The sequence below is a fragment of the Mercenaria mercenaria genome, chromosome 16, assembly GCF_021730395.1.
Source record: "Mercenaria mercenaria strain notata chromosome 16, MADL_Memer_1, whole genome shotgun sequence".
Classification (NCBI taxonomy): Eukaryota; Metazoa; Mollusca; class Bivalvia; order Venerida; family Veneridae; genus Mercenaria; species Mercenaria mercenaria.
In genome coordinates, this window is record NC_069376.1 from 73,728,050 (window position 1) to 73,755,796 (window position 27,747).

The 27,747-nt window shown below is 34.7% G+C and overlaps 1 protein-coding gene across 1 annotated transcript in view; it reads left to right on the forward strand.

Annotated features, from left to right (window-relative positions):
* LOC123541111 (uncharacterized) overlaps positions 1-3,943 on the forward strand; it is a 166,188-nt gene extending 162,245 nt beyond the window's left edge. The window contains exons 3-4 of the mRNA XM_053526038.1: positions 1,449-1,592; positions 3,705-3,943. Coding sequence (XP_053382013.1) covers positions 1,449-1,592; positions 3,705-3,943 — 383 coding nt within the window. The remainder of the gene's footprint in view (positions 1-1,448; positions 1,593-3,704) is intronic.
* Positions 3,944-27,747: the final 23,804 nt, after the last annotated feature.

Genomic DNA, 27,747 nt, shown 5'->3' on the forward strand with positions numbered 1-27,747 from the left:
ATACAAAAGGGGATAATCAATCCCTAACTGTAATAAGTGTTTAAAATATACTGATGATGTTCCTTTGTACGGCATGTATATTTTTGTAGTCATAAGCAATATCATTAGTTGTTTTGTACTTACTTAAAGGATTTAAAAAATGTGTATGATTTATTTACTTTCAAAGCGTAGTTAACAAATACCAGCATTTTAAACGAATATGTTCCATTACACGTTACATAAACGCCTTCTCCAACAAAAAATAAGTTATAGATCTAGATCTAGAATATACAACTAAAGGTTATGTACTGACTCATCCATTGTCATCTAAAGGCACATACATCCATATCAACAAGAAAATTTCAAGCAATTGAAAACGGATAGCCGATGCAGATAAAACGAATGGAATTAAGAATCAAATATTTGCCTGATTTCTGTTGATTTCTTTTCAAGCGCGCCGCCATGCCGTCTAACGCTATGACGTAATAATTGTGACGTCAGAAAAATGAATTGTTGTATGATAACGCAAGTTTTCAGCCTTCTTTTTTTAACATGAAAACAAATCGGGTCGTGTTAGGATCATTAATAATGCCTGTCTTTTGTAATTACAAGCTCCAGAAAGTATTTCCTTAATATCGATACATTTGACATAAATCTGGTGGTATGCAGATTTCGTGGATTGTGGATTGACAAGAATCCACGAAAATTAGCCCTTTCACAGTAACATTTGAAGCGCATCATGGATTCTGATCATGTTTAAATTCTGCTCACAAACAATTTCCACAACCTAAATGACAATAAAACATAATTAAAGAATATAGAAAGTAAACATGAATACATTGCGGACGTTCAACTGCACTGTAAGTAAGAAAAAGATTTCTGACTTTAGTTAGAAGGGTTGTGAGATATTCAATTAGACTTACAAAGTCTGTTGAGATCAAGTTATCTGTAATAGTTTATTCTTTCTTCATACTGACACTGATATTTTCTAAAAAAAAAAACATTTTCTCTTTAGGCTCATCTCTGAGGTTAGAGATATTGTAAATTTTTTCAGAAAGTGCTATCAAAGAGGATTGATTTTATGGCCAAGTGCTTTACATTTATGACTCTAACGACTGATGCCAGTCTAATATTCAATGAAAAAATGTACTTAATAACGCTGGAGGTTTTGTAGTTTACGGACATTTAACGTATGCAGAGACCACTATTGCCACATTAATGGAGTTAATAAAAACATTAGAAGTCTGATTATAAGCATTGTTTGTTATTTCTTGAGAATATTTTAAGGGAGATAATCCTATGTTGCTACACCGCGTGAATTTACCTGAGAAAATTGTCTCTACTATTGATTAAGGTAGAGTTTCTAAAATATCATTTTTTATGTTTCATGGACGTTTTAATATGTTACGTCCGGTAACCTAACTGTTACCATATATTTAATAAAACATGAATATATCCATGTATTTCAGAGCTCAGGAAAGCCTTTCTGATGTTTGAGAAAGGAGGGAAAAACAAGATGTCTGCACGAGATCTCGGTGCTCTTCTCCGTTGTCTCGGTTGGAATCCATCTGAAAGAGAACTTGAAGAAGCAAAACACGAACTGGTGGTTAGTTGTAAGTAATAACCCTAAAAACTAGAATCAAAATTTAAATCTTGATTTTAAAGTAAATTATACATGTTTAACTTATGTTTTATATTTTAAGTTGTTCTTCCATTTTCAATTGTATTATATCTTATACTGGAAGAACATAGCATCTACATAGATCCTTCATTCACTATGGATTAACAGTGGAAATAAATTAAAAACCAGTTTGAAGTTGTTCTTCCATTTTCAATTGTATTATACATTTTATTATGCTCCCAATCCCACTCCAGTTTACTGTTTGACTCAACATTTCATTTGTTGAGTGTGGAAAATGTCATTGTCACAGTGACTCAGCAGAGACTAAAACAATCTCTAGGCACTAACTGAACAACACTTTGACCTACAGGATTTTTTCTTGTATCAAGCTATACCGATATTGTTCAAAGAATCCCATTACATGCAGATCTCTCAGGTTTCACTCCTACCACTGGTTACATTGACTAGTTCATTTTTTTTTTTCATTTTTTTTTTTTTACAAAAATAGTTCATGAATAAATATTCATGAAATTCAAAATTTATGTTTCATGAATTTCAATACATTATCTCAGCTTTTAATAACAAGTGCATGGATACTACTTAATTATGTATTATTAATTTTAGTAACTGAAAATATGATGGATTACTATATCATCTGTGGCAAAGAAGTCCTTTTATAATGTTTTATACGCTGATTCTCAATAAAACGTGCCATTTGATGTTCCAAAGGATATCTCTTAATTGGAAAGATCCGACATGCCATTGATAAAATTTTATTGTAGATGTCAATGTCGGCAAATGGAAACATGGTCAATTTTCTTAATGTGCAGTGTAATTCTGGCACACTAGCTCTTCCAGTCCCCAAAAACGTAACATACGTTACTGTCGCCACATCCATTTTTCAACTTGCCGCCTTTACTACATTGTTAACGGGCAAACTAATGCATTTTCTTACTATTAGTGTGAAAAAAGTATGTTTACTGATTATTTGCGCGTGCCAATCAGTCTTCCCAATGACAAAACCCTTTTGCTGTATAAAATAATCTGATGTCGCCAAAATGCAGGAAGAAAGTGATTCCTTTCTTATCATCACTGTGCAGAAGTCAAAGCAGGGTATATTTATAAACATTTCTGCCTCGAACAAATGTCAGTACAATAAATATATATTGAATTACCCTCAGAAACATTACAAGAACTTGCATTTTCCGAATATTTTAAATTTTTGCTAAAAATTGCACAAGGACATTTAAGAATGAAACAAACGTTACCCTGGTTTTTGGAGGTCAACTTTTAAGCTATATATGTACTATTAAAGGATATTATATTTCAGGGTTTATATTTTAATCGGGGTTAAAGCCTCAGAATAACACCCACACAGCCATTTTTTACAACATCGCAAAGTCGAAATGAAACATACGTTATGAAACATACGTTATCAAAAATGTATAAAATCAATGGTATACTGCATTACGAATGCAGTAAATGTTTTATTTGTACACTGACGTCCTCAAGAAAATGGCAACCATGTTTTGAGGGCGCTATCGTTTTGATTTTTGCTGGGAAATGTACATGCTAAATACCGAATTATCCTGAAATACCTGCCCTGAAGGTAAGTGTACATTCTTTGCTGAAACACTCATTTTATGTGGATTATGTGTTGTCCATACTGTTGGAATATTTTTTATGTAAACAGACGGCGTAAATTCGTACTCAAAGCATTCATACAGAGATATGGTCGTCAAAAGTACAGAAACATACGTTACCTATGGTAACGTTTGTTTCATCAAATAAATCTCTCATTCTGGCCATAAAGAGTCTGGAATTTCATTAATATTATAAGTTGTTATTACAGTCCCCTGCATAGTATTGTTAAATATTAAAAAAAGTCGTACTAGAAACTCGTTGCAAAGATGTATTATAACAGAAAAGTTCATTAATGTACATTTTACAATTTACATCTTTGAGTAGATGTGAAAATAAATCTTTTAAAATGGGAGTAAGTTCCGAATTATTTTTTATTAGAATAGAAGTATTCTATTAGTTACATGCAATTTATTACAACATGAAACATTATTTAGAATATTTTATTTAATACGACCTTTAGTCTCTTACGGTAACGTATGTTTCAGAATGCCAGATTCAGATTCAGCCGAGATTCAGAAGCACTACAGTGAGCGTAAGAAGGCCTCAGATGGTAAGATGTTCCTGCTTCATGCTGTATGTGTGACTCATACACAGTACTGGACACTGGGAAATCAGATAACACAAAAGTTGAAATCTAGTTCCCCAAGTACATATTACGATACAGGCGACTACATCGCAGCTGTTTATGAAGGAGACTAGTATGTTGGCGAGAGTGTGAATGTACATCCGGATGTCGATGATTATGATTACAAGGTTACTTTCGTGCAGAAAAAGAAAGCGTTGTTCCCATGGCACAGCAATGAAGATGTGTCTTGAGAGAAAAGTCCCATATACTGTTTAAAATTACCACCCGATCGCGTCTAGAAAAGTCAAAGAGAATGTTTCAATTACCGATGTCGGACACTGCTGAAGCAGAGATGTTTCACGAAACTGTAGAAATGTAACATACTTTACAGCAAGCAGAAATTACCCAACGACACAATAATAGGAACATTATGACAATTTATGTTTGCTGTATAAAGGGCTGAGACAAAGCGTTTTGCTTTTAAAGACATAAAACATAAAACTATACCATTGACATAGCCAACGTATGCATGATCCTGGTAAACCTGTGTATCTTTTTATAGAACCATTCTTATGCAATTTTGAATTGTTAGTCTGAAAGGTTTTCCACTAAACTGTTGTCTGATATGAATTATTCTGCAGTAATATGTTGACCGTCTTTCACTAATAATTCTTACTTAACTTGAAACATACGTTACATGAAAAACAAAGAAAACATGTCACATTCTTACTAAATTTGGATATTAGCAAACGAAGTTAAACTTATTTTAATCGGTTCAACTTACCATTTTCGTAGACAAATGTTAAGCAATACATTATAATAAAACATTTCAGTCACATTGTTTTACATTTCAATACAGTGGAATTGATATGATGCGACTATTTACGTACACATTCATATAGCATAAAACGTAGTATTCATCCATAAAAACACCTCAGTTTCTGGTTTTGAGCAAAACATACGTCGGCTATGTCATACGCCCCTTCTATTTCGTTGCTCATAGCGTTCATTAGTTAGTTAATGTTTGTGAAACCTACGTTACTATTCAGAGGCATTTTATTCTTGATTTTTTTTTTCATGGCAAGTATCAGATAAGTAACCTATATAACAGTTGTTTTCTCTAGTTTAGATGTTTAAATAACTCATTGTTAGACACTTGGTTTAATATATTAAAACATCTTGTAGTTACACGTTTTGAAAAAATACAAAATTATTGTATTTGTATTTTTTTGTGTTTGTTTTGTAAAACGCTTTGTTTCCAGTTTGCCATGTACAGTTAATAATCAATGTCAGCGCTTTTGTGAACACCTTTAGCTGTATATACGACTACCTTTTCAAAGGCATTTGCAAAACGGGTTGTCTATACAAACTTTCATTTATATATTACAATAATTATTACTGGTGGTAATGAAACTAACGTTACTGCTGAAATTACAGTGCCTTTATTCAAATAGCTTTCATTAAAAAATTAAAAAGAGATTGTTGGAATTTATTTTGGTATTTGATTCTACACACCCATGGCTTCAAAATACGCTCTAATTAATTGAAAATTACAGCAGCTGATTTTTCATTGATTCTAAATCTCAATTGTTCTATCTTATTGAGAATTAGCGTGTATTGTTCATGAAACATTCAAGAATTTAAGCACAAATGTCTTCATGAAGTTATAAGAATATTTATTCTTGAAGTGTTCATGGAAAAAACATGAAGTGCAAATGAGACAGTAAGTGGGCTTATCGAATCACTTTTGTTCAGTGCTTCCTTCATGCACTGAAAATTCTTGTCATAACCTCTGAAACAACTGGGTGAATTTCAATGAAACTTGGCCACAATTAATTAATCCTTAGAACCAAAGTTGCTCCTAAATGAGAATATTATAGGGTCACCTAGGTCAAAATCAAATTGACCTTCACATTGAAATTTATATATAACAAGTGTGCCAGAATGTCACAATATACGCCCGTCACAGCAAATTTCTTTACTCTAGCACCTGTATTTGCAAATGGAATTTTAATTTTGTGGTTGTTTAGTAATAACTGTAAGTGTTTTGTTTTTTCCAAATTTTCCCACAAAAAACCCCTTTAAACCCGGGAAAGAGATCCCTTAAAAAAACACCTAAAATTGAAAGTAAAATCTATTTTGGGAACCACAGAAAATTTGGTATTGGTTTTTCCCCACAATCAATTATAAAAAAGTTAAAAATTTTAAAAGTTATTTATAGTAACAAAAAGGGGAAATTTTTAATCTTAAAAAAAAAAAAAAAAAAAAAACCCAAAAAAAAATTGCAAGCCCTCACAAAAATTTTTTCCCCAGGTACAGACGGGTAAAAAACCCTAAAAATTGGAGAGCAAGCATTTTGGTACTACAAAAAAGGGGTTTCTCGTTTTTTCCCTACGACTAGAAATTTAAAAATTTACAAAAATAACCCTTTTTTTAAAAGTAAATCAAAGGAAAGAAATTTCTAAGGGGGGAACGGCGAAAGGAAATTCGTTCATGATGGTGTAAAATGTGTAAATTTTAACATCAAAATCCCCCCTTGAATAGAGAAGAAAGCTTCGGACAAAGTCTTTTCTTGAATCGATCGGGGGCCCCAAAAAGTGTGCCCTTGACCTTTGACCTGGGGACCTGGTTTTTGCGCAGACACTACGTCTAGGTGGTAAAACAGGGGGGCCCAAATTATTTTCAAAACCCCTCTATGCATGAAAAGATGAAAAAGAAATGCTTCGGACAAAGCCCATTCTTGTATCTAAACCTTTGGCCTCTAAGTGTGCCCCTTGCCCATTAGCCCCTGGGGGACCGGGTTCGGGCATGACACTACGTCTCGTGGTGGTGAACATTTTTTCCCAAGTTTATCAAAATCCCTCTTGCATGAAGAAAAATGCCCCGGAAAAATTTTTTAATTTCTTGTACCTTTTGGACCTTTTAAGTGGGCCCTTGGGACCTTAGACCAGGGACCTGGTTTTGCGCTTTGCACCCTCTGATGAAAAACAATTTTCCCAACTTTATCAAAACCCCTTTATGCATGAAGAAAATATGCCCCGGGAAAAGCCCATTCTTTAAATTTTTAACCTTTGACCTCGTGCCCTTGACCTTGCCCTGGGGATGTTTTTGTGCATGACATTCCCCTTCTCATGGGGGGTGAAAAACTGTGCCAAGTTTAAATAAAACCCTTCTGGGGAGAAGTTTATGCCCCGGAAAAATTTGTGGACGCCGCCCCCCCCCGGCCAACCGCCCCCAGGGGCTTTCCCCAAAATTACGTCCCTTTTTTTCAAAAGGGGAAATAAAAAAAAAAAAAATTTTCAGGGAAAATTTCAAGATGGGCTAAAAAATTTTTCTCATGAAATTCACTAAAAATAATTATGAAGTATTCCCCAAAGAAGTAACTGCAAATGAAACAATGAAATAAAGAAAAAAAAAATTCTGCATTATTCAGGAAGTGTTTTTTTTTTAAGAATTTTTAAACAAAAAGTCCAGGGAAAAAAATTTTTAAATTAATGCATATTAAAGGGAATTTTTATGAAAAAATACCCATGTTATTTCTGTTTTTTTTATCATCCATAAATTTTCGAAAAAAATTTCGGGGCAAAATGTAAACTGAAAATGAGACAAAAAAAATTAAGAAAAAAAATTCATGCATTTTGCAGGAAAGGTTTTTTTTGAAACAGAACTTTAAATTAATGCATGGGCCCGGAATTTTTCGGGTTAAACCCAATAATGTTTGTTTTTAAATGCATTTTTATGCCTTTTTGGGTTTCTGTTAATTATTCATGAAGTTAAAATTTCTTTGAGATTTTGAGGGAATTGTCTCTTTTTCCCTTTAAACCTTTCCTCATAAGATTTTTTTTGAATTCCTGCATAAAAGTAATCTTTCCCAATTCATGAATACTTCGGAAGCATGATATTAAATTTGACAGGGGAAAAGTTTACTTTTTAAACAACTGAAAGGTTTTTCCCCTTGACAAAAATTTCCCTAACCTGCAGAGATTGTCTTATTTTCTTTTTCGCCTCCAAATATTTTCTTTTTTTTTTTCTTTCCCAAAAAACAAAGTTTATATAGCTATTTTGGTTGGAAAGGGGAAAATATGCCAAAGAAAAATTTTTTAAACAAGTATAGACCTTACAGTGAAAATTTAAGTAAAGATAAAATTTCTTTTAATAATCATTATAGTTTTAAAACCAAAAAACCATTATAATGAAATTTTAAAAATCAATGTTTTTTTACACAAAAAAATTTAAAAACAGTAAAACCCAAAACCATTTTGGGCCCGGGTTTTAAAAATGCCCGGAAAAATTGGCTGGGAAATTTTTTTAAGAGGATAATAAAAAATTTGTAACAAAATCTGTTTTTTTCTGAAAATACAATTCAAATTTAAGAAAAATTTTTTGAAAAAAATAAAAAAAATCAAGTAAAAATTTCCTTGTTAAATTTCCGCAGAAATTTTTTAAGGAAAACCCCCTTGTGACATGGGCAAGGGAAACAAAAAAATTTTTCCCCAAAAAATATGTAGGGATAAAACCCAAAACATTTTCACTGATAGAAATACATTAAATAAAGTCTAGAAATTGATTTCCGTCCCGGAAATTAAAAAAAAAGGATTTCAGAAAGTGCCCAATTTTGGATAGTTTTGCTAATATCAATAACAGAAATTTAAATTTTTTTTTATTTCAAAGTTGTGATCCGCAAAGAATGTTAACCCCTGCCTTGGGCTAGCATTTTCAAAGCAAGTTTTTTGGTTATTAATTCCCTTGCAAAAACAAAACGAGTAGAAAACGAAAAGGGTTTTTTAAGACACAAATAAAAACTTTTTTGGGACAAAAAAAGGGTTTGGGATTTATTAATGTTTTTGTTTTTCCCCCTGAAAAAAAACCGCTTCCTATGTTTTGTAAATTTCTTATGGAAAAATTTAAATTTTTTAAAAAACAACCCGATGAAAAAAATGAAATCCCAAGAAAGTATTTTGGGGAGAATACAGTTTTTGCTTGTATCAAAATGCCCCACAAAAAGGGCACTTTTGGGAATACAAAAACCCCTGGTAGGATTAGAAAAGGGGAAATTTAAATTTTGATTTTTTTTCCTAGGCCAAAAATATGCCTACATTTCCCAAGGCAAGAGGATTTTAAAAAGTTTTTCCTCTAAAAAGCATGAAAAATTTGGGCCCCCGGGGTTTTAAAGGGGCCTTTTTTTCCACGGGGGTTTTTAATTTGGAAGATTTTGAAGAGGCCCACAAGGCAATGTACGTACCAAATATAAAAGGCCCGGGTTTGGGAAAACCCAAAACAAAAAGATTTTAAAAAATTTTTTTTCCAAAAAGGGCTAAAAAAATTTGGGGCCCCCCCCCAGGGGGGGGCCTCTTCATCCTGGGGGCAAAACCCGGAAAAAAATTTTCAAAAAGAACCATTAGATGATGTTCCCCGGGCCAATAAAAAATTGGTCAAAAGATTGAAAACATAAAAAAAGAATAATTGTTTTAGTGTAATTACGGAGAGAGAGAGAGAGAGAGTACCCAGCTATGCCACGGGACCTAAACCCTGAAAAAAACCCAAATAAAGGTTTTTGTACTTTTAACACCAAAACCCCAAAACCAAAAAAAACTAAAAAGGGTTTTGTAAAAAAGGATGTCCCCCCCAATGCAAAGTCCATGGGCAAAGCCCAACGGGGGGTCGGGAAAAGCAAAAAGTAAAAAGAGACATTTAAAGGTTTTGGTCCCAATAGGGATCTCTATTTGGGAGGCCCCACCCACCCGCTAAATTTCAAACACTCGGGGCCTGGGGGGTTCTAAAGTAAATTGTTCGGCCCCTGGGACCTTACCTTTGATCAAAAACAGTGACCTCAAAATAAATAGGGGCCCCTTTACTCTCATGCCCTTTCACCCTTTTAAATTTTCCCAAAGGTAGGTAAGTGGTTTTCAAGTTTTTCCAACAATAAATTTTACTTTGAACCCCCCACTGTGCCCTTGGCCCTTTAAAATAACTGCCCCCAAATAAAGGGGGTCTTTTATCTGCATGTGAAATTCACCCTATAAAATTTCAACTTTTCCTTGGGTAATGGTTCTCAAGTTATTGTTTTTTTTTGGGAGTTGGTTATCAATTTCGGGCCCCTGTGACCTTGCCCCTTTAACAGAGTAAACCAAAAAAAACCCAATAGGGGCCCATTACCCCTGCATGTTCAATCTCCTATGAAGTTTCTTTTATTTGGGCCGAGAGGTTCTCATTATTTTTGGGAAAAAGGGTTTTTTAATTTTTCAGGCCCCTGGGGCCTTGCCTTTTAACGGAGTGCCCCTAAAATCGTTAGGAGCATCTACCCCTGAAATCCCCCCAATCATCCTAGAATTTTCACTTTTTGGGTCAAGGGGTTTCTAAAGGGGACGGGAAGGAAAGGGTTTTTCAATGTTCGGGGCCCCGGGTGCCCTTGCCCTTTTCACAGAAACCCCCAAAATTTGGGGGTTCATCTACTTTTGCGGCCCAATCACCCTTTTAAAATTTTAAAACATTCGGGGTAAAGGGTTTTTTCCCCAAGTTATTGACCGGAAATGGTTTTCAAGGGTTCGGGCCCCCTTGCCCTTGCCCTTTAATGGAGTGCCCCCAAAATCGTAGGGGGCATCTACCTTGTTGGCCAATCCCCCTATGAATTTTTAAACTTTTGGGGAAAAGTGTTTCCCTTTATTATTGATTGGAAAGGGTTTTTTCATTTTTTTCGGGCCCCCTTTTGCCCTTTGACCTTTGCGGAGTGCCCCCAAAAAATCAATAGGGGTATCTACTTTCATGCCCAAATATTATAAATTTTAAAATTTCGGGGGTTAGGGTTTCTTTAGGTATTGATGGGAAAGGGGGGTTTTCAATGTTCAAGGCCCCCCTGTGACCTTGCCTTTTTGAAAGAGGACCCCCAAAAAAAAGGGGGAAACCCTTACCTTCAGGGGTCAATAATCCTTTAAAGGGGAAACTTTCCGGGGTTAAAAAAAAAGGGGTTCCCCCTAGTTATTATGGGGGGGTTTTTTCAATTTTCGGCCCCTGTGATTTGCCCTTTGGACGGAGGGGCCCCCCCAAAAATGTGGGGGTCATTCTTTTCTGAAAATTCACCCTTTGGAAGTTTAAATTCGGGGGTCAAGTGGTTCCCCCTAGTTTTTGGATGGGAAAAGGGTTTTTCAATTTCGGGCCCCCGGGACCCTGACCTTTGACGGAGGGCCCCCAAAAACTTTGGGCGTTACTCTAGCACCCCTTTTCCCCCAATGAATTTTGAAGGTTCTGGTCAAATGGTTCCGGGGGGGTTATTGCTGGGAAATAAAAGTGTGACGAAATACGGAGGCGCCCGGGCAAAAAAAAAGGCCCCCTTGGGGGGGGAATTAATAACAAACCCCCGATTGCGGGGGAGGGAGCTCTTCTGATTTTTTTTTTTGTATAAAGAAATATTTCCCCCCAGGATTTTTTTAAATTTCCAAAAAAGGGGGCCATAAAATCTTGAAAAAAAGCAGGAAAGTTATGTTTTTTGGCGGGTACGGGGAGCTTATGAGAGGAACAAAGTTGAATTTAAAAGCAATACTTTGATAGTTTAGGGAGAAATGCGGGACCTAAACAAAAAATTTTCCCCAAAGAAATCGATTTTTTTAAAAGGAAAAAAAGGGGCCCAAAAAAATTTTGAAAAAAAGGAGGATGGATTTAATGTATCTTGCTGAAAAAGGGTTTCAGTTTTGATGGTGAAAAAGTGTTGCAAGTTTAAAAGCAAAAGTTTGATATTTTTGGGGAAAAAAAAGCGGACCAAAACATAAAATTTTAAACCGGGAAACACAGCGTCGATAAAGGTGAGGACAAAAACTCATTTTTTTTTTTGTTAAAAAAATAGATGAGAAAAAAAAAAAATGGTGCACATTAAATTTGGGCAGTCCCATTGTTTTTTCACGGGTTCATTTGAAAACAAATTTTCCCAGATATCGAAAAAGTGCAGACCATTTTCTTGGTCTCACTTGTTGAAAGGAAAATTTCATTTCCCCTTTCAGAGGCAAAAGGGAAAAACTTCAAAAAAAAAATTTAAGTTGAAAAAAAAAAAACGTTAATGATGACCCTTTCATTTTTTGGCGGGACAAAATTAAAATTGCAAAATTGAAAAAAATGTTTATAATTTTCCCTTGAAACACCTTTTTCCTTCAAAACCATATCACCTTTTCCCAAAATTTTGCAGACAAATTTCGGATAATTTTTGATGAAAAACCAAAGGGTTCCCCCCCAAAAAAATTAATATTTTTTAATAATAAAAAAAATTTTAAATTTGATATTTTTAAAAGGGGGTTATGGCTTTTTTCTATTTTTTTTAATCCACAATGGTGCCCTTCCCAAGATTTTACATGAAAACATCTGGAGTCTTGAAAAAAATTTTATAAAAGTTATTTTTTTTTCGGTTTTTTTCCCCGAATACTCAATGGTTTTGGGGCAGGGAAACCTAAAATTGGGCGTTTCAATGGGCCCAATTTTCAAAAACAAATTTAGAATTATTTCTTTATTAAATCGGGGTTCATACAGACAAGGCCAAGTAAAGGGTCAAGGCTTTTCAAGCATTTGGTTTTTAAAAAGTTTTTCAAGGATTTTATTTAAAATAATACACCAGATTTGGGTAAATTCACCCACCCAGGCTCCGGGGACGTTTGGGACACCTTTTTGGGGTCGTGGAGAAAACCCGCAACAGAAAGTATAAAAATTATTTAACCCAAACTTGCTTTCGCCCCGAACACATTCAACCTTTTTTTTTTCGGCTTTTTTCCTTAGTTTGGGCCCCTTTGCTGGGAAACTTCCCGATTTTATTCTAAAAGATTTTCTTTTTTTTTTCCCGGGAGATTTTGTTAGCATAGAGAAAAAAAGGGGAAAATTTCAATTTTTTTTTTAAAGGGGTTTTTGGGGGCAATTTTCAAGAAAAATTTTTGGGTTTTCAAGAATTTCAAGATCCCCTTTTTTTTTTCCCTTTTTTTTAAGTATTTTTAAACCCTGTGCGCCCCCGTAAAGGTTTCCTATTAAAATTTAAAAAAACAGAAATATTCACAAACTATTAGGGAAAAAACCAATATTCTATTTCTGCAGATGATCACCCAAAAAATAGAACCAAAAATTATTTTGAGTTAGACATCAAATTTTTTCATTTTAAAGTTTCTTTTTTTTTCCCCTTTTCCCCGTTAAGATCCTTGTGAATGATTGAAAAAAAATTTTTCCCCCGGGGACTGTTAAGTTTTTTTTCCCTGCTTTTGTCATTAAATCCAAAAAAAATTTCCCCCAAGTGTGGATCGGCGAGGGGAATTTTAATTGGGTTTAACATAAATTAAAAGGGAAGTAAGCTTTTTAAAAGGACAGAAAAAAAAGGCTTTTCCTCCATAGGATGACCATGCCCCGAGGGAAACTTTAAAATGATAGTTATGGCCGATTTTAAAGAGTTTGGGACCTTTGCCCTACGCCGGCCCCTTCCCGCGCGAAAAATGGGTTTAGGTTCCACAATTCGCGAAAGTTTTTTTAAAAAATCCATGCAGGAAAAATGACAAAGATAGGGAACGGCCCTTCCCATCATTGCACTAAAATGAAAAAAGGCCCTTTAACTTTCAAAGGGTCCCTTGACTTTTGAGCTACGGACCTGGTTCTTGCGGCCCACGTCATCTTACGGTGGTACCCCTTTCCCATCCCAAAGGTTATTTGAAAAATAAAAATGGGGGAAAAAAGAAATGGACCGGACACAAAATGCATAAAAAAAAAGCCTTTTAAAACTTTTAAGTGTGCCCGGGCCTTTGGTACGGCCCGGGAAATTTGGCGGGGGATAAGTCGTCTTAAAAGGGGGACACATTCAGGGCCAAGTTATTTAAAAAAACCCATCCATGGATGACAAAGATATGGCCCGGACACGAAAATTGGGGACGATGACAAAACCGACAGAAAAATTTGGAGAGACTGACAGAGGGGTTCAAAAGCTATATGCCCCCCTTGGGGGATAAAAAAAATTTAAAAAAAAAGCCTATGGTTTTTAAATAACGAGATGTTCGGGGGGGAAATTTTTTTTTTTTCTTTTTTATTCTTAAAATTTTTTTGGTTTGTTTTTTTTGGGTTTCTTTTTATTTATTTATTTTTTTTTTTGTGACCTAAACCCTTAAAATTCCCCAATACGGGTTTGAAACCATAAGGTTGTCAGAAACACAGAAAATTGTAAAATATGAATTTGGGCTTTTTAAATTTTGGGGATTTGACCCCGGGTTTTAATCCCAGCAAAAAAACCAAGGGGGGCAAATAAGGGGGGGTTTTTTGGGGGCCCCCCCAAGGGGCTTTTATTAAAGGGGAATTTGGGGGGAGTAAAATTTAAGGGGCGTTTGCTCTTTTTTCGGTAAATAGCTTTTTTCATAAAAAAAAATATCAAGTTTTCTTATTTAATTGATGAGGGGACCAAAAAGTTGGAAAAGAAGGGATGGTTATTCCCTTATACCCGCATTTTAAATTCAAAATTTTAATGAAAGATTGAACCGGGAAATTTTGTTTTTGTTTTAAATTATGGGTTGATCTTCTGCATCTAGGGAGAAGTGACCCTTTTTGACTTTTTTAAAGCATAAAAACCCAAAAAAGATTGCGGACAAAATAAATGCCCAAAAATCCATATTTAAATAAAAAACTACATGCATTTCCTTATCAAAAAGGGAAAATGGCGGTCAATTCTTTGGGCAGTAGGGAATTGAAATTTTTTTCACTTACCCAAAATTTTTGTGTGGGTATGCATTAACTCCCCATTTTTTTAAATAAAGGTTGATTTTTTGCATGGTGAAGTAATGAATTCGGGGGTATATGACAAACCTGTTCTCAGATTCTTCTGTGGTTCGATAAAAAATTTTTGGTCAGTAAAAACCGAAAGTTTTCATTTGGAAGGTGGGGTAAAATGAGAAATTTTTTAAGACTGGTTTACAATTTTTTTTGAAAACTACATATCAGCGACTTTGATTTTATTGAATCACATCTAAAATCTCGAATGCACATTTTTCACAAACTCCCAAGGTAAATTAAAAGGTTTAAATTTGGTTTTCAAAATGGGGACTTTAAAGAAAATTAAGCTTTAAAGGGGGTGTATTCCCCGATAAAAAGATAGGGGGTTTAGGGAAAAAAAACAAAATTGGGGTTTTTAAAAGTATTTTCCGGGGTACTCCAAAATTGAATTTTTTTAAATATTTTTTGAAATTCTAATGCACCGTAGGGTAAATTTTTCCTTATTTTGACAAAAATGATTATGCTAATTTTAAAGCCCAAAAATTTTTTTAAATAATGTTAAATTTTAAAGCATATTGGAAAATCGATGTAAATTAATCCCTTTCGGTCATGGGAAAAAAAAAAAGAAAAAAGCAAAAATTTTTTTTTAAAAAAAAACTGTATTTAAAAAAAAAAAGACAAAGGGGCCAAAATGGCCCCTAACGTAACTGAGTTTTAAGCTTTCCCCGAACAAATTTCTTTTTCTAAAACTTTAAAAACCCAAAAAAAAAAAACTAGGGAAAGGTCATGGTGAAAAATTCTTCCCAAAAAATAGACTAAAAAACTGTTAAAAATTTTTTTACAGGTGGTCCAATCTCTTTTCTGTAGCTTTAAAAAAAACAAGAGGGTCATGATGGGCCATGTATCACTCACCCGAAATAGTTTAGCTCTGTTTCAAATGTCAAAAAAAATGTTTTTAGAAATTTTTTTTGGAAAATTTGGTATGTAAACAAGTAACCCCCGGGGGGGTGCCCAAATTTTAAAACCCGGGGGGCATGATTTAAAAACTTTTTAGAAGTCTACTACTAGGCCCTGTAACAGGGTCAAATATCTAAAATTAGGCCTTTGGTTGTTTTTAGCAATTTTATGAAGAAATTTTCCCCATACAATCAAGTAGCCCCTTTTTTTTTTTTTTTTTGGGCCTGGGTCAATTTTTACCCTGGGGGGGGGGGGGGGGGGGTCAAGATTTGAACACTTTTGTAGAGGTCCATAGGGAATGCTACATTTAAAATCTAAGCCTAGGCCCTTTTAGTTTTTTTTTTAGAAAATTTTTTTAAGATTTTCCTTTTGTTAAAAACAAGTGACCCCCGGGGGGGGGGTCAATTTTTTCCCTGGGGCATGATTTGAACAAATTTTGGGAGAGGGTTTTGGGGAATGCTACAATCAAAAATCAATCTCTAGGCCTTTTGGTTTATTTTTAGAAAATTCGGAAAGATTTTTCTATGTAAAATTTAAGTTCCCCATTTGGGGGGGGGTATGATTTTAAAAAATTTTGGGAGAATCACTCGGGGAATGCTACCCTGTAAAATATTAACCCCCGGGCCTTCTGGTTTATTTTTAGAAAAAATTTTTAAGATTTTTTTATGGAATCAAAGTAAAAAACAAAGGGGGGGGGGGGGGGGGGTCTTTAAATTTGGGAAAAATTTTTTATAAGTTATAGGCAATGCTACATGTAAAAATATCTTAAACCAGGCCCCGCTGGTTTTTTTTTAGAAAATTTTTAAAGAAATTTTCCCATGTAAAATTAAAATGACCCCCCGGGGGGGGGCCCAAAAAAACTCCGGGGGGGCATGTTTGAAAAAAGGTTTTTAGGGAAATAATAGGCAATGTTACGTAACAAATATTAAGATCGGGCCCTTTAGGTTTTTTTTTTTAGGGAAATTAAAAAAGATTTCCCAAAGTACAAAAAGTAACCCCCGGGGCGGGGGCAATTTGACCCTGGGAGTCCCCTGATAAAGAACAATTTTTTTTAAAAAGTTTCCCCTAGGCAAAAGCTACATGGAAATATCTAAGCTTAGGCTTTCGGGGTTTTTTTTTTAGAAATTTTTTGAAGATTTTCCTATGAAAAAATTTAAAGGGCCCCCGAGGTGGGGGGTATGATTTGAACAAAATTTGTAGAAGTTACTTTTGGGAAGTTTCTTTTTAAAATTAAAATCTAGCCCTTTGGTTTAAACTTGAGGGTGGGTTCAATTTTACCCCCGGGGGGGGGGGTCAAGATTAGAAATATGTTTGTAGGGGTTCCACTGGTCTTTTGGGCCCGGGGTCCCTGATTTGGAAAAAAAAAAATTTTGGGAAAAGGGGCCCAGGGCCCAATTTCCTTTTTAACCAAAATTAAGTCTAGGGGGCTTTTGGTTTTTTGAAAAAATTTTTAAAATTTTTAAAAATTTTTCCTTTTTGGTTTTCCCTAGCAACCCGGTTCTGCAAAGGAATAAATTTTTTGAAAAAATTTTGGGAAGCTTTTTCCCAAAAGGAAAAATTCCTGTGAAGTTTGGAGGGAAAATTGGGGCCAGCGGTTTATGGATGACGGACGGTGATAAAAGAATAGCTCACCCCCGAGGCTTTGGCTTGGTGGAGGTAAAAAGTAGGTCAGTAGTTTAGGTTACGGTTTAAAAATATTTTAAAATGAAATCTGTATCAAAAGTTTCACAGGGGGCCAAATTTCCATGCTGTATTTCAACAAGAGTGGGGTAAGAAAGAGCGCTCCCTATTCGGGGGTTTTTGGAGGGAAAATGAATATTTTTGAAAAGAGATCTCTACTTTTAAAAAAAAGAAACACCAAGGGGCATAAATTCCTTTAAATTGATAAAACTGAGTTATTAGGATTGTTTTCAACAAATGTGATGATGAGGTTTTGATAAAATTTTTTATTTTAAATCATTATTTATTAAATACCAAAATTATGTCCCGAAAACAAGTTTTTTAATTTTTTAAATTACAAAGGGGGCATAATTTTCCCTCAAAAAAACAAATCCGTTAGGGGGGTTGTTTTCCAAATGAGATGATAAAGATAAAATTTTAAAAATTTTAAGTTTTTATCTTATATTGCATTAATGTATCCAGAAAACGAAAATCCCCAAAAAATTTTAAATAATAAAGGGGGATAATTTTGTCAAAAACAAATTAGAGTTATGGGGGAAAGTAGCCACACTGCAGAAATTATAAACAAATACTTTTTTAATTTTTAAGGGCCCTTATTTTTTTGAAAAAGGTAAACTTAAAAAAAAAGGGTTTTCAAAAAATTTTAAATGAAAATTTAAATTTACAGTATAATCTTGTTGACCCTTTAACCCTTGGGGATAATGGGGGGCCCAAACCCCCACAATACTTTTTTTGATGGGACCCCCCCATTTTGTGAAAATTACAGTAATTAAGCAAAAGTAACAAAGAAATGACGAAAAACAAAGGTTTCCGAAAAACTTTAACCCTTTAAAAAAAACCCCCAAAAGAAACCTTGGTGACCCTTTACCTTTGGGGATAAAGTAGGTTGGGTGTAATTTGTATCCCAGTACTTGGGAATTTTTTTCCCCGGAAATCCCCCCAAAAAAAACCCCCCCGGTCAAGATATTCGTCATTGGACCCCCCGATCCCCCTTACCCCTGCCCTTTTCATTAATTCCCCTGAAATAAGTAAAAATTTATAAAAAACAAATTAAATTCCCCCAAAAAGTCTTCCCTGAATTTTTTTGCAATTAAGACGATTTTCCCGGGGGGGCCCGATGTAAAAACCCCATATAAACAAAAGTCTTAAAAGGTTTGAGTTACACTGGTCTTAATTCAAAAAATAAAATTTTTATGGAAAAAAAATGTCCCAAACCCAAAGAATAAACATTTATCATTTAAGAATTAAATTCAATAAAAAAAAAAATAAAAATTTTTTTTCCCAAAAAAATAAAAATTTCTTATCAAAAAAAAGCTAAACTATTTCTAAATATTGTGGTATTATTTGATTTAAAAATTTATATTTTTCATCTTCAAGAAAGGCCGAACATTTTCAGAAGTCTGCCCGTTAAACCCGACTTTTTAAGCAATTGAAAAACATTAAAAAAAAATAAGTCAAAACTAAAAAGCTTTTGTAAAAAAGGAGTCTCCCCCCCAAAACAAAATCCTATATGCAAAAAGTCAATTTGGGGGGCCCGGGCCCAAAGTCAAAGAACAGATGGTTGGCGGAATAGGGACATTACTTGGGAGCCTCATCCCCTAAAAATTTTAAACTCTTTGGTAGTGGGTTTTTAAATCACTGTTAGGCTCCTGTGACCCTTTACCTTTGATCCAAATGACCCCAAAAAAAATAGGGGTCTTATTTCATGTCCCCTCATCCCATTAAGTTTCAAAATTGTTTGGGCAAGTGGTTCCAAATTTATTTCCCAAAAAAAAAGATTTTTTCAAGGGAAAAGGCCACGTGGGCCCTTTACCTTTAATAAAGAATTTACCCCAAAAAAATAGGGGTCATCTCTCTGCATGTTCAATCAAACCCATGGAAATTTCAACATTCTGGGCAAAGGGTTTTTCAGTTATTGTCGGGAAAGGTTTTTCAAAAGTTCAGGCCCTGTGACCTTGGGCCTTTAACAAGTGTACCCCAAAAAAAATAGGGGTCCCTTTTCCTGCAAAAATCAATCATCCCCCTTTTAATTTCAAAAATTTGGGTCGAAAAGGGTTTTCAAGTTATTTATTGGAAAGGTTTTTCATGTTCAGGCCCCGGGGGCCTTGACCTTTAACCCGAGTGACCCCAAATTTGTTTGGGGTATCTACTCTTTCAGACCAATTATCCATGAAGTTTCATCATTTTGGGTCAAGTGGTTTCAAGTTACTGACCCAAATGGGGTTTTTTTAAAGTTCGGCCCCCGTGACCTTTACCTTTCATAGAGTGGGCCCCAAAAACGTTTGGGGGCATCTACTCTGCCTGGCCAATCATCCCATTAAGGGTTTTAAATTTTTGGGTTTAAGTGGGTTTTTCAAATTTCGGGCGGAAAAAGGTTTACAATGTTCAGGGCCCCGGGGACCTTGACCCTTTTAAAGGAGTGACCCCAAAAAACGATTGGGGGATCTACTTTGATGAAAAATCATCCCATGAAGTTTTTTAAATTCCCGGGTCAAGTGGTTCCTAGTTAGGGGTCAGAAAAGGTTTTTTCCCCCTGTTCAGGGCCCCGTGACCCTTTACCCCTTTTATGGAGTGACCCCAAAATCAATAGGGGGCATTACTCTTTTATGACCAATCATCCCATAAGTTTTTAACATCTTTGGGGCAAGTGGTTTTTTCTAGTTATTTATCGGAAAGGTTTTCAAGGGGTTTAGGCCCCCTTTACCTTGACCTTTGGGCGGAGTGACCCCAAAAAAAATAGGGGTAGTCTATCCCCGCAGCCCTACAACCCTATGAAATTTTTAAAATTTAGGGAAAGGGTTTTTCCAGTTATTGCTCGGAAATGAAGTGGGGCGTACAAACGGACGGGTGGGAAAGGGGAAAAAAAAACCCATTAAAAAGGGGCATTATGAGAATGTAAAAATAATTTGATTCCCCTAAAGAAAACGGTTTTCTTATATAAAAAGGCTTGCATTTTTGCATCCTTATAATTTTGCTTGGGACCCTTTGGTTTTGATCTGTGAAACGTCAGCCCCTGACTCCCAAACCCCGATCGGGGTCCCCCTTGTCTGACAATCCACCCGGGCCCCCTTTAATGGGCCCCCGGCCCTATACATACTTTGTTTGTATGTGGACAATGTTTAAAGTGAATTACAGTAAGAAAATAAACAATAGTATTTTCCATAGGATTGACCCGGGATCATTAATCTTCACCAATATTTTTAGCGTTTTCGGTTTATTTACGCAATTTCTTGTATTTTTGAAAAAATCTATAAAGTAACAGATACGCAATCGTTTTTCACTGTGGAAACAGTGGTGAGGGGTTTCACTTTCCCAAACATGGTTTCCCCCAGGTTCGAAAAAACATTAAATTTATTTTTTCTGTAAAATTAAAGTTAAGACGCCCTTTTTAAAATTTTTTAATTTTTCAACATCTTTTTTTTAAAATTTAATTGTTTTTTCTTTTAGGGAAATTTTTTTTTTTTTTTCTGGGGGAAAAGTGGTGACAAGTTTCTTTGTAAATTTTTTTATAAGTCCTTCTAAAAACCCTTTTTAAATTTAAATCTTTCTTCAAAGTTTTTAAAAAAGATAACATTCGTAAAAAGGCCCATAAAAAACGATACATTTAATCTTTAATCCAATAAATTTTGGGCAGTTTGCCCTTTTTAAAATTTAAAAAAAAAAAAAAAGAGTCCGGGTTTTTACGAGGACTCGAACCCAAACCCCGTGGGTTTTTAGGCCCAAAAACTTTGTTTTGCATAGTACCTGACATGTGAAAATTACGTTATCAAAAAAATTATATAAAATGTTATGTTGTACCCCCATTCAAATTTGGACACCCAGCATTAATTTACGGGAAAAAACAAATTTCATGAGTGAGGTCAATACTTTTCGGGGCAATAACAAAGATATGAGGAAAAAAAAAAGGTTGCCAAAAAATTTAACCTTAAAAATAACCTAAGTATAACACCTTGGGACCTTTCCCTTTGGGGAAAACGGGGTCAGCCCCTGCACACACTTTTTATTTCTGGACAAGTTTATACATTGTGAAAAATTTCAATAAAGATAAGCAATATTAACAAAGAAAATAAGAAAAAAAAGGTTGCCCCCAAAAACTTTAACCTTAAAAATAACCTAAGTTAACAGCTTGGTGACCTTTACCTTCTGTATTTAAGGGGGCCCGCCCCACACAATATTTTTTGTCCCCTGGGGCAATGTTTAGTGAAGTTACAGAAAAATATAAGCAATATAAAAAAAGATAGAACAGAAAAACAAAAGGGGGGGTGAGAAACCCTTTTAAACCAAAAGGGTTCACGCCGTCGCTGACCCCCCATTTTCCAAAAAGTGGACTAAAAACATGAAAATAGGTCCCGGTAAGACTATTCAAGATGAGAATTGAAATCGTATCAAACATTATAATGTGGTCAAATTTATTTTACTGTAGTTCAAAAAAAAGGAAAAAATAGGTTTAGTAGGTCCAACAACCAGGGGTGGTAAACCTTTTGTCCCGACTTGTCTGATCTGGACTTTTTGACAGCGGAAAAATGAGTTTACGCATTTTCCCTTTGTCTCTTTTCCCATTTAAAGTATAAAGGGGGTGCTTACCCCCCTGAAGGCCATCGATTTTTGCCCGTTTTTGGGGGGAAAAACTTATGCATCTAAATTTTACATTTATTTTGGGTTTTTATCGGTTCCCTGTCAAATTCGCGTAATTTTTGCACCAATAACCCCAAAAAAGAAACTGGAAACGTTTTTCAAAAAATTTTTCACAAATTTTTGGGGGCCAAATTTGGGGGTTAAAAAACTCCTGTCTGCCCAACAAAATGGGGGGGGAACAGGATAGCACAAAGGCTTTTTAAAACGATCGGAGGTTTCATGTTGCAGGAAAGAAGGCTTTTAGGTTTTCTGTTTAAATGGGTTTGCGGCCCGGGGGACCCAAAAAAAGCTAAAAGGGAAAAGCTTATTTTTTTTTAAAAAAGCTACACTTTTTACATTTTATTATGTTTGCTTTTTTTTTTTACTTGTAAACTGTCCAAAATAGAGAAATTATTTGCAGCAAAAAAGTTGAAAATACAGGCAAATTTAAATTTAGACTGCAAAACAATAGATTTTTAAGTTCATTTGTCCATGGACAATGAAAAATATATTTTCCCACCCCTGACACATTAAAGATGAGTATGAAAACTTTTTTCGTAAGTTTATTGACGGGTCCAATTTCTTGGGTTATTTAAGTTTTGGGGTGGAAAAAAGTATATTCAAAAGAATTTAAGGCTGATCTTAAAAAACAAAAACGGGAGGTATCAGTTGAACAAACTTGTTAGAGAACCCTAAGCAATAAAACATACCCAAAAAACAAAGGTTTAACCCCTTTAAAAAAAACAATAATTAGATTAAAAAAAAAATTTCCTAAGAAGTTTTTTGTAAAAATTGGTAACCCCCCGGGGAGGGGCTTTTTTTCACCCCCAAAGGGGGTTTAAATTTTAACAATTATGGTATAGGACCCAATTCCAAATGTCTAAAAGCTTTGACCTTTTCATTTCAGGCCCGGGAAAATTTCAAATTTTTTTTCCTATATAAGTCAAAAGTTTAAAATTGGGGGCCTCCGGGTGGGGCCCCTTTTCATCCAAAACTAATTTTAAAAAAACTTGTAAAATTGGTTTTCCCCAAAAGGGGGCCCTTTTCCCTTGGGGGATAATTTTTAAAAAATCTTAGGGGATATAAGGCCCAAAGCAAAATACCAAAATTTTCAAAAGGGCCCAGGTCTTGTGGTTTCAAGGAGAAGTTTTTAAATTTTTTCCTTTTTTACAATCTATAAAAAAAATGTACCCCGGGGGGGGGCCAATTTGCCCAGTGGAAAAAATTGAACAATTTGGTAAAGAACTACAAAAGATGCTACAAACCAAAAATCAAAGCCCTAGGGTTTTGGTTTTTTGGGAAAAAAGATTTTTTAAATTTTTTCCTTTTTGGGTTTCCCTGGAACCAGAGGTTTTTGCTTGGGGAAATTTAATTTTTTGAACAATTTTGGAAAAGGGGGCCCCCCAAGGATCATTTTTTTTGAAGTTTTTTTGTAATACTGCCCGTGGTTTTCAAGAAGAATTTTTTTGGAAATTTTTGACAAACCCCAACGCACATTTAGCGGGCACAAAAGCTTTACCCTGAGCCTTTGGGTCAGGCCCAGCTAAAAAAAGGGCCCAGAAATATTGAAAGTTGGTAATAAATAGTCTTTTTGGACCACTTTACCAAAACTGATTAAACCCGAACAAAAATTTAAAAAAGATAGGTTTTTAAATATTGGCCCCAACTTTTTCCCAGAACTGATTGCCCTCTAAGGGGTTTGACAACCGTTTAAAAAACAAAAAAACCTGATACCAATAAAACCCTTTTAACACCTTTGGTTTTTTTTGCGGGGTAGCTCTACAAAATCAAAGTTTTTAAATTTTCAGTGACTCGAGTTTTAAGGCCCCTAAAATTTTCGAATCATAAATTATTTTTACTGTTTTCTTTTTCCCTCCCTTTGGACAGTTTCTATTTTTCCCAATAGGGAGTCCAAAAAATTTTTAAATTGGAAGGTTTAATATCGTTTTTTTTTTTTGTCGCTATCCACCTCCTCTAGGCAAGCAAATTTTGGGTCCGCACCCCCCCCCCACCAGGCTGCCCTTGAAACCCCCGCCAATATATTTTTTTTTTTTAAAACAAACGGGGCAAATGTCCCACATACAATTTTGTTAACCCTTTAAAGAAGTTTTGGAAAGATCGCACATGTGCTCAGTTTGTTTTTAAAAAAAGAAAAAGTATTGACTGAGGGTTTGGGCCCCGGGGCGGCCTGGGAGGGGGAGGGGGAAAACTACCCCCCAAATGCCCGTACTAGGTGCCAAAAAAAAGGTCTCATCATTAAGACTACTGGTACAGCTATAATTAACTCCCTTTTTTTTTTAAGAGTCTGACGTAAAATGAATTCCAGACGTTTCACCCCCAAGACTTTTCCTCCCCTAGACATTTCACCCCCAAGACATTTCCTCCCAAGACTTTTCACCCCCAATTTTACAAACCCTAGACTTTTCACCCCCAATTTTTAATATAATGAAAATATCGTGAAATATTTTGTTATTTGATATTTAAAATCTTTTTTATATATTTTGTGTAGGTTGTAAGGGCATTAATGAAGATAATTTGTTACTTTACAGACCATAAAATATCGGCGCGACCCGAAAAATTTTATCGCCGAAACCGAAATGATATTTTTTTATTTGGTACGAAAAAAACTGGGACGAAAAATGCATATTTCGAATTAGTTTGAGTACGAAACCGATCTTTTGATCTGTATCGCATTGGCGCAAGTAAGTATTAGAACAGTCGGTGGTAAAAAGACGCTTGCAGATGACAAATCAGAAAATGGCGGAGCATTCAGTTTGCATCTCCGTAACTGTTAAAAATGGAAACACAAATCGTTCGCTGGTTAACAAGAAAATTTGCAAGTTGTCGAGGAAGTTGACAATGTGTGACATTGCAGTGTTCCCACTCAGATTTTTTTTTCAGGGGTAAACTTACCCCCTGTGTACAAAAACTGGGGGTAAAACACAAATTTTGGGGGTATGAAAATTCAAGATCCAAACGCCGAAAGCTTCGACTGCGGCATTCTTGCAGAAGAGACAGTTCCCGGGGACCCGGATGTAGATCGGTAACCGTTTAATAAGTGTACATTCATTTACCAATGCGTTAAAAGATACAACCCATCTACATTTTTTGACGTCAGACAGCTGTAAGCCAATCGATTTGCAGATGACGCACTGCTGCAGTATTTCTGAGGTTAATTTTTGTACACATAGCGTGGGATTCCAGCTTAGCGGATTCGTCCCCGGCAGTTTCGTACGCGCGCGATCTCGCACCGGGTAAAAAATACTTGAGTGAATTTTATTTTTATTACGTGATTTACGTAGTATTTTACGTGAGTGGGAACTCTGCATTGTTGGCGAAGCTGTTGGTGATAGAGAAATTGAAACCACAGTAAATGCAGCAATTGATAATAGCCAGTTTTTAGCGTAAAACTGTCCACCACCAAAAATAGTGAACCCTTTACTATTGACAACGAAGAACCTGCGACCTCCTCAAAACCCATTTATAATGCAAGGCCTGAGGTGCTCTACCATCTGAGCTATCCATCACATCTTTAATTGCAGTATGCAACCAAATACCTTATTGTTAACAGGCAAGAAGTGAAAGAAAAATATAGTATGTGCTTCACAAGAATCACTTGGTCATTTTGCAGAAAGGCATTCAGATTGAATACATGTGAACTTGGTACCTATTTAAATTTTAGAGTGTTGGTATTCTCCTTGCAGTTATTCCTACAAATTTCAAAAAAAAATATTTTACCTACCTACCTACCCATATTTCACCTGCTTGGGTCGGGATGGGGAAACAAAGAATATTTTAAGTTTGGCCTTATTATATGTACCGTAATACATGTATGTACTGTGATGTTATTTATGTATGCTGATGAGACTGAAATAAATAAACTAATATTACAATTTGAAAGTCTTTCATTTCATTGTAGTTCAATATTTTAAACTCTTCATAGGTGATGTGCTCAATCAACACCTTTTGATTGACAGAAATAGTCAATATTTTAAACTCTTCATAGCTGTTGTGATTTAATCAACACCTTTTGATTGACAGGAATAAGTGTTAAAATATAAATGGATTAACTGGCTAACCTGTAGTATATTATAAATAACAGAACAGAACAGAACAGAATTTTATTGAGACTTGTACATCGTACATCGTCTAAACACTAATATTACAATATACATAGTCACGTTCATACAATTTTAAAGAAAGTAACAAACATGTTATTAACAACTAGAAAAAAGAAAACTATACCTAGACATATAGTATATAATCAAATAAAATGTAATTAATAAAGGAAGTGAGAATACAATGACATGGGTTCTTTATAATGTATTATTAATAACCAAATTTCTTTTTTGGATTGCCTCTTTGATATATTTACACACATTAACAAGCTCATCTTTGTTGGTCGAATTTAGTAATGAACGGAACTTAAAAACTGATGGATTTACAAAATACTGTCGCTTAATATATTTTTTACGTATTTGCTGATAATATGGACAAATACAAATAAAGTGAAATTCATCCTCTAAGTCTCGTTTATTACAACACAAACAATAACGCTCATTTCGTGGAATATTGTTACGTAAATATCTTCCCGTTTGTATTCTTAAAGGATGAGCAGAAAGTCTTAGTCTAACAAAATAGAATCTAAGACTACGAGGTAGTACGTCTAAATAGCATTCGTAATCATGACTTGTTTTAAATATTCTATACATATCTAGTACTGAACTATTATTAACACTTATATTCCATTCCTGTTTATATGTATCGATTATTCTTAATCGAAAATCATGTATGAATTTATCAATATGAATAGTGTCAGGATTATCAAACACATATGAAAATCCGTAATCATTTAGTAACTTCTTAACATTTGATACCCAGTTTATACAACCACTATTACAATCGTCTAATGCCATATTGTATATTGTTTTAAGAATAATGTTATTACTATATACAAGTTTAAACCAATATTTAATAATTCTTACATATCTAACAATATATAGAGGATATCTATCTAATTCTCCATACACTGCAGCATTACATGTATTTGTTTTGACTTGTAATAGTCTTTTACAAAACTTTAAATGTAAACGTTCTATCTCTTTAGATTTTGTATACCCCCATATTTCCGAAGCATAATTTAGTATCGAACCTACAAAAGCATCAAATAACTGACATAATATTTTTGGTTTTATATCAAATTGTTTACATTTAAATAATAGTGTGTTCATTGCCTTAAGGGCTTTACCAACTAAATGCTCCTGGTTTAATGAAAAATTACCTGTATAATTAACAAGAGCTGTCCGTAAGACAGCCAAGCTCGACTATTCGAAATATTGTCACAGAAGCAGGAAATTATTACCCAAAATGTTAAATATCAAAAGAGTTTTAAGTTCGAAAGGGGACATAATTTGACTAAAATACATATCAGAGTTATGGGACTTGATGTTATCAACTAGTTTTATAACCCGAAGAAACATGTTAAGTTTCAATTCAATATCTGCATTAGTTTTGGGGATAGTAACTTGCATGTTAAACTTTAACCAGAATTTTCTAAGTCCAAAAGGGGGCATAATTTGCTCAAAATACATGTTAAGAGTTATGGAACTTGACCCAGTGAGGTTGGTAATTGACCTTGAAAAAGAATAAATAAGTTTCAAAGCTATATGCCTTTTGGTAATAGCTGTATGTACTTGCACGCAAAACTTTAACCAGGATTTTCTAAGTCCAAAAGGGGGCATAATTTGCCCAAAATACATGTCAGAGTTATGGGACTTGGTGCTATCAACTAGTTTTATAACCCCGAAGACATATGTGAAGTTTCAATTTAATATCTGTAGTAGTTTTGGAGATAGTTACTTGCATGTAAAACTTTAACCAGAATTTTCTAAGTCCAAAAGGGGGTATAATTTGCCCAAAATACGTGTCAGAGTTATGGGACTTGACCCAGTGAGGTAGGTAATTGACCTAGAAAAAG